The sequence below is a fragment of the Brassica oleracea genome, chromosome C1 (genome assembly GCF_000695525.1).
Source record: "Brassica oleracea var. oleracea cultivar TO1000 chromosome C1, BOL, whole genome shotgun sequence".
Taxonomy (NCBI): Eukaryota; Viridiplantae; Streptophyta; class Magnoliopsida; order Brassicales; family Brassicaceae; genus Brassica; species Brassica oleracea.
This window is the reverse complement of record NC_027748.1, coordinates 28,257,834-28,264,903: the sequence shown is the minus strand read 5'-3', so window position 1 is coordinate 28,264,903 and position 7,070 is coordinate 28,257,834. Positions and strand designations below refer to the sequence as shown.

The window sequence follows — 7,070 nt, the reverse complement described above, 5'->3', positions numbered from 1 at the left end:
TTTTTAAGTTTTTACATTTTTTTACATATATTTACTTATTAAATTGTAATTGTTTTGTAGCAAGAGTTCAACTGGCACTCCGATCTTACGGAAGTTTATTTCGGCTTTATAAAACTTTCGGAATGTTTTTTTTTTCTATTTCGGTTTGTATGAATTTTAAACTTTATGAATGTTTTTTTCCTATTTCGGTTTTTATGAATTTAAATTTTATAATATTATTAGTTTTAAATTTCCAATTTTTTAAATTTATTAATATCAAAAAATATATAAAAATGCAAAATTAATTTGTAAAAAAAAAAGGGTATATACCGACGGACAACGGTCGTCGGAATATACCGACGGACATATATCCGTCGGAATTTACCGACAAACTCATTTCCGTCGGAATATACCGACGAACGTGGTTCGTCGGTATATTCCGACGACCGATGTCCGTCGGTAAATTCCGACGCCTACAGTTCGTCGGAATAAACCGAGGAACCACGTTCGTCGGAATTGTAGTTTTCCGATGAACTCTGGTCTCGTGTAGCCGCATCGTAATATCGTCGGAAGTTCGTCAGAATCACGTTTCTTGGTATTCGTCAGAAAGTCGTCGGAATTTCTGACGAAATTCCGACGAATTTTTTTTTTCCGACGAAACGATACCGACGGACGGGTTCGTCGGAAATTCGTCGGAATAGACCGATTCCGACGAATTACCGACGATTTCGGCCATCAGAATCCCCCTGTTTTCTTGTAGTGAACACAACAAATGTGAACTTTCTCTTCATTCCATAAGATTCAAAGCTATCTGTCAGTACCAGAAGAACAATACCAACCTTATTCCAAGTTGATTTATTGATCCATATACATGTGAAGAGGAAAAGCCAATCTCTCTTGTTCCTCCAAACAACCCCATATAGATCAAAACAAGGAAAGGTCAAATAACTTCATTCAAATCAAATGGGCACACCATGCAATGAATCTTCACATGTATATGGATCAATAAATCAACGTCGAGCTGACCATGCAACAAATCAAATGGGCACACCTTCTACATACATATCCTAAACAATTCCAGGGCCAACAAGAAGAAAAATGGAAAGCAGAGAGCATTCGCTAAAACATAATGAATCTTGACTTATTGAGATTGAAACGGGAGAGAAGGGCATCATTGATTGTGTCCTTTAGCAGCTTTTTTCCACTTGCTGAACGAAGTATTGAATTATTATTCTGGCGGGTCTTCGAGCTGGCCAGTAGACAAATCATTGATGTGCGGATACACTGGTTTCTCATCCAGCTGGTTCTGAGCCCAAATCAGCATCTTCAACAAGCTTGGAAGTTTCGGATCTGTTTGTTCACAAACATCAATCATTTACTAGAAATAATTTGAATGTTAATTATGCGAGTTGAGCAATACTATTTACTTTTAGAGCAATACTATTCACAAACATCAAACATCAACAATCAACCATTTATATGGAGAAGATAAAGCTTGCCATATAAAACTTTTTACTTATAGATCGGATGATCGAGATAAAAAGGCAATTTGTGGCTACCAAAACAGAACATGGAGAGTTACCTTTTTCATGACTCTGGCTTGTGAGAATTGCTGCATTCACTTCACTTGTTGTCTTAAGACGTTGGGAGATGTCAAGAAGATCTTTAACAGGACAGTTGGAGGCATCTTCAAAAACAAGCAGCGCTACAGTTTTTTCCAATTCTTGCAGAAACGCTTGCTGCAGAAAGAATCAACAAAATAGCATTGTTTCAGGCTTTCAGCATCAACGAAAAGAGGTGTTGCAAGAAATATATATAAATGCTTCACATTCTTCAACGAGAATCAAATGAGCAATATAAAGAGAGATATTACGTTTTCTTCGCCACGTGGAGCAAGTTCCTCCTGAGCAAACTCCAAGGCTTCTTCAGTCTTCCCTTGTCAAATTAGTTCAATCAACCTTTGCTGCTGAAGATGAAAGAACAGCTCGGGATTTGTGTCGAGTATCCGCAAGCACAGGTTCGAAGACGAATCAGACTTCGATTCTTGATATTTCACTGATCACACAAGAAGAGAGAAGGCATTGATTGTTGTTGTATACCTCAGGATTCAAGTCATTAACTTTTTCAATAGCATCCTCGACATTGCCATTTTGAACAGCCTTTTTAACAGCCATTCGATCAGTGATGGTCGCAAGATCTATCTCTGCTGTTTCTCCATAAGGAAAAAGAAACATCCAATGCACCACAAAGAATAAAAAGTAAAGTAAATAAAAGAAAGGATATGTTTGGTGCCAGACTCCCTTTGGAACTTGTCAGCAGCGTCTACATAACCCTCGGTGACAAGAAAGTTCATGACGAGAGTGTTCATGTCTTCTTTCCTAAGCTTGACAGCGTTTAGCTTCTTCTCCCACTCTTCACGCGTGATCACTTTCTTCGAAGTAGCCTTTACAATCAAGTCAAGTTGGATCACTGAACATACTCGTAAGCAACACAACAAAAGGTGAAGAAGAGAGAGGGAGGAGTCTATTTACCATATCGTCGACGTCGTCCTGATTGATGAAAATCCGAAACAGTGACATTAGAAGGCGAGTGCGGGTCTCATATTGAATCTAATCCACTCAATTCAACTTCTTACCTGGAAAAAAAAAGACAATCTTTACAAGTGGAAAAAGATGATATTCCAATTCTCTTTTGCGGTCAAAAGGAAACTCAGGTACTCGTTGTTCTAAGTTCTAAGGAAGTGTGTGCGACTATTTTCCAGGGGAAGAGTACCTGGATAAGAGGGAGAATCTGGAGAAACAAGACGACGGAGATTTTGAGGGATCTTGATTGCTTCTTCCTTCTAGATTGCCTGCAAAACTTGCTTGCTCCCCTAATTATTCTACAATCTCGTAAAGAAAGTTGTGATGGAGTCTTTGGATTTTGTCGATAGAAAAGAGATGAAGTATCTTCAGAGGATAATGATATGTTGGCGAACTGTTCATGAACCGATCCGGTTTCTACTATTAAGGAACTCGGTTTCTTGGTTTGGTTATTTGTAACCCGGAAAGCATTGTTCGAACTTATTGCTTGTTAACTTGTACTCCATTTTCTGATTTTCTTGAACATTACGGGTCTTTTCTAGAGGATTGTAATTTGTAAATTTACAATTTTATTTTGATTATGTATGGTTAGGAGATGTAAGGACGATACAATCTAAAAATTCGTTGAAGTCTTGTTGCGAAGATGAGATGATCCCAAGTCTTTTTTCTTTTGAAACGAAATTCGCCCTACCCAAGAGAGATGCATGGAGACCAAAATCTACTTGGTTTTAGGGGATCCTTTATCCGAGTCTTAAAACTACTTTCCCGGTATCTAAAAACTTGAAATGTATTCCAGATTTTTTAACTATGTTCTGTGAAGAATAAATAATGAAAAATTGTGTTTGTTCTTAACAAACAGAAAAACTCCTAAATCCACCAATAGTCAGACACATGATAAATGTTGTTGCAACTTTTTATTCATAGGATATAAGATATTTGTTTTCAGCTTAAACAAAGAGGATCTAGATGTCAGTTCATTGGAGTAATTAAATACTGAATTGACCACTTTTACTCCAACTTGGGTAACTCTTTACCATGTGTGAAGTAAATCCCATTTTCTCTAGCATCCCAAAAGTTTTTCTTGCCATAATGAACGATGAATCCACCACCTTTATATGCCCTGAACTTTGCATGAAACCTGAAATCAGGTCCCTGCCATAAGTCACAATCGACCTTTGTTTTCGTAATACTTTCATAAAAGCTAAAATCATAAGTTTGTCCCGGGCTTAAAAAGTGGTCGCCAAAGTCATCTTGGTCCGATATACAATGAACTTTGAGAATGTTGTTTGGATTAAGAGAGTTATTAAAATGTACGGAGTCTTTCTCGTAGAACTTGGCGCAACTCAACCCAAAGCACAATGTAACGACAAGCTGAAAACACAAAAGGCGATTCATCATTTCGATGTGTACTTTTCCTTTCAGAATATTTTATTATTTCAAATACAATAATATTAGATGATTGCTCGAAAGTCGTGTACACTCATGATTAAATAGGAAAACCATATGACCATATCCCCTCTGTATTGTTTGCAAATTGATTTCACATAAGTAATCTCTACAATCACTTTTCTTTTAATGTTGACTTATATTTTTGATAAAAAATTTTAAAATAAGATAGTAATTTATTCATCCCATTAAAGTAAATATTAAATTTTAAAATAAGGTAGTAATTTATTCATCTCATTAAAGTAAATCTTTTCAAATATAATATTAAATAATATATTACATTTAATGCTGATTTATATTTTTGGTAAATATTTTAGAATATGGTAATAAATTATTCATTTTCACTAAAATAAATCTAATCAAATATAACATTAAATAATATATTACATTTAATAGTGATTTATAGATTTGGTAAACGTTTTAGAATATGGTAGTAAATTATTCATTCTAATTAAAGTAAATATAATCAAATATAACATTAAATAATATATTACATTAAATGTTGATTTATATTTTTGGTAAACTTTTTACAATATTGTAGTAAATTATACATCTTCACTAAAATAAATCTATTCAAATATGATATTAAATAATATAATAATAAAATATTATAAAATTTTACAAATTTTTAAAAAAATTTAAAAATTATTTATGATTATACTGTTTTTATTATTAAAAAATATTTTTAAATTGTTTTACAACTATTTAAAAAGCAAAAAAAAAAAATTAATCGTAATATCATTAGTTTCTTTTATACACCTATAATTTTTAGAAATACTCTTTACTTTTACTTTTTGATAATTATATAATTTTATATCAAAAATCATTCTTATACAAGTTAGTTTAATATATTTTTAATAAAAAAAAGATTAAAAATCTATCTAAGACTTATGATTTTAAATATATTCATATCAATTTTTAAATATAATTTAAAATTTTGAATTAATTATGTTAAATTAATTCAAAATTTATATTAAATATTAGTAAGAAATAATAAATTCTAAAATACTAATAAAATTTTATTTTAAAGTATAATTTAAATATAACTTTTTATTGTTGCACAAGGTGCAGGAAAACATCTAGATTTCTATAAAAGCAAAATTGATATTTCTCCTTTTTTTGTAATTTTATGAAAACACAGAAGAAATATATTTCTCATTATCTTTTACTTATATGTTACAAAAACGATAAGTGCATTATGTAATTTCAAAAAAAAATAAAAAAACTTAAAGGAACGTTTTCTTAATATGGGAAAATGGTGAATTGATAATGGTCAAAGTTACTTTTGGCTCATTATTGTATGTGGATCTAAAAGAAGATGGTTTTTTTTCAAATCATCCAAATCTTTCAATTTATCAACTTTGTACTAAGAGTTGCGAGAAGAACTTGTTAAAAATTAATATAAATCCCAAAAAAAATAAACTCTTCTTACTTTTCTGTTTATGTCTTAAAAGATGTTTTGTAAGACCATGTGCATTAAGGGTATTTGAATTATTCGTTTAAACAGTTGAAGACAGCACAATGAAAATGTTGAATTTATGAGAAAAACATGTGAATTAATATAAGTCGAAAACTTTCAAATGGTTGAAATTTGTTTGATGAGCCCGATTTTTCCATGTGGCAGCATTTTAGTGATAGTCTAGATTTTTTGTTTTTTTTATCTTGCATCCAATAATTTGAATTCATTGATATCATTAAAAGAGGATCATATGCCCTTAATGAAAATTGTATTTTTGCCAAAAATAAGAGAATAATAAAATTCATTAATGACATTTTTAATCTGTGCATGGAAGCGCTCGTTAGTCTTCTCAATCATGCAGAGAACCAAGGAAAGATAACGGGGATGCGCATCACACGCGCATGTCTTTTGGTATCTCACCTTCTCTTTGCTGATGATAGTCTTTTCTTCTGTAAGGCGGAGCTCCGTGAATATGAAGAAGTAATGAAAGTAGTCAGGACATATGGTAAAGCATCTGGCCAATGTATTAACTTCGACAAATCTTCCTTACTCTTTGGTAAGAAGATTAATGTAGCTACTAGGCAAGAGATTAAAGATGTACTTGGAATACAAAATGATGGTGAGATGGGGAAGTACTTGGGAATCCCAGAGGATATTAGTGGATCAAAATGCAAACTCTTTGCATTTCTAAAGGATAACCTGATGCATATAGTGAATGGGTGGACTGGTAGATGACTCTCAAAAGGGGAGAAGGAGGTAATGATCAAATCCATTTTATTCGCTCTTTCGACATACGTTATGTCGAAGTTTCTTCCCATTGGAGATTTGTGAAAACCTCGCTAGTGCCGTTGCACAATTTTGGTGGAGTTCGAATCCACCAAAAAGAAGAATACACTGGGCGAAATGGGAGAAGGTTTGCCTACCAAAAGATGAGGGTGGAATTGGCTTCTGTTTAATTCATGAGTTCAATTTAGCATTACTAGCAAAGCAATTATGGAGATTGGTCCAGTACCCTGATTCACTTGTTGCCCGAGTCTTGAAGGGCAGATATTGTAGGATGACCTCACCATTAAGAGCGGTCTCTGCAAGTAGTCCATCATATGTGTGGACAAGCATCTTCGCCGCAAAGAAGCTTCTACTTCTGGGGATTAGACAAGATTCATTCTGGCTATGAAGTCAAGGTGTGGGAGGATCCGTGGATTCCAACGACACCTGCTAGACCAGCTACACCTGTAGCACCTGTGATGCACTCGAATATGAGAGTTAGTGACCTCATTAATCAAGAATTGAAGGAATGGGACGTAGGAACATTAGAGGACTATGTCCATCCTGATGACATACCACTCATTCGCAGTATGGACATAAGCTCTACTCATCGCCGTGATACTTTCTGCTGGAACTACACGAGGAATGGTCAATACACAGTTAAATCTGGATACTGGGGTGCTCAAAATCTGTTGAAGCCATAAGAGGAAAAGGAAATACTGGAACCAAGTATAACTAAACTTCAAGCCTTTGCTTAAAAGTTGAAAGCACCAAGGAAGATGTGCCATCTTATTTGGCAATTGATAACGGGTCAGGTGGTAATAACGAGGAATATAAGG

General features: G+C 33.7%; 2 protein-coding genes across 2 annotated transcripts; both read right to left on the bottom strand.

The window, feature by feature from the left end:
• Nucleotides 1–954: 954 nt before the first annotated feature.
• Nucleotides 955–2,558, bottom strand: LOC106336586 (glucose-induced degradation protein 8 homolog). Its single transcript, XM_013775454.1, is given in 6 exon segments — nucleotides 955–1,329; nucleotides 1,562–1,718; nucleotides 1,853–2,038; nucleotides 2,100–2,191; nucleotides 2,311–2,422; nucleotides 2,511–2,558. Coding segments are annotated over 6 exon segments (717 nt in total). The 3' UTR covers nucleotides 955–1,207.
• Nucleotides 2,559–3,569: 1,011 nt separating this feature from the next.
• Nucleotides 3,570–3,956, bottom strand: LOC106303430. The gene has a single exon (XM_013739703.1). It carries the CDS (start codon nucleotides 3,954–3,956, stop codon nucleotides 3,570–3,572), a length of 387 nt encoding a protein of 128 aa, XP_013595157.1.
• Nucleotides 3,957–7,070: the final 3,114 nt, after the last annotated feature.

Bases quoted from the DNA above. Each gene is read 5' to 3' on its own strand.
- LOC106303430 (XM_013739703.1), bottom strand. From the start codon at position 3,956: ATGAATCGCCTTTTGTGTTTTCAGCTTGTCGTTACATTGTGCTTTGGG.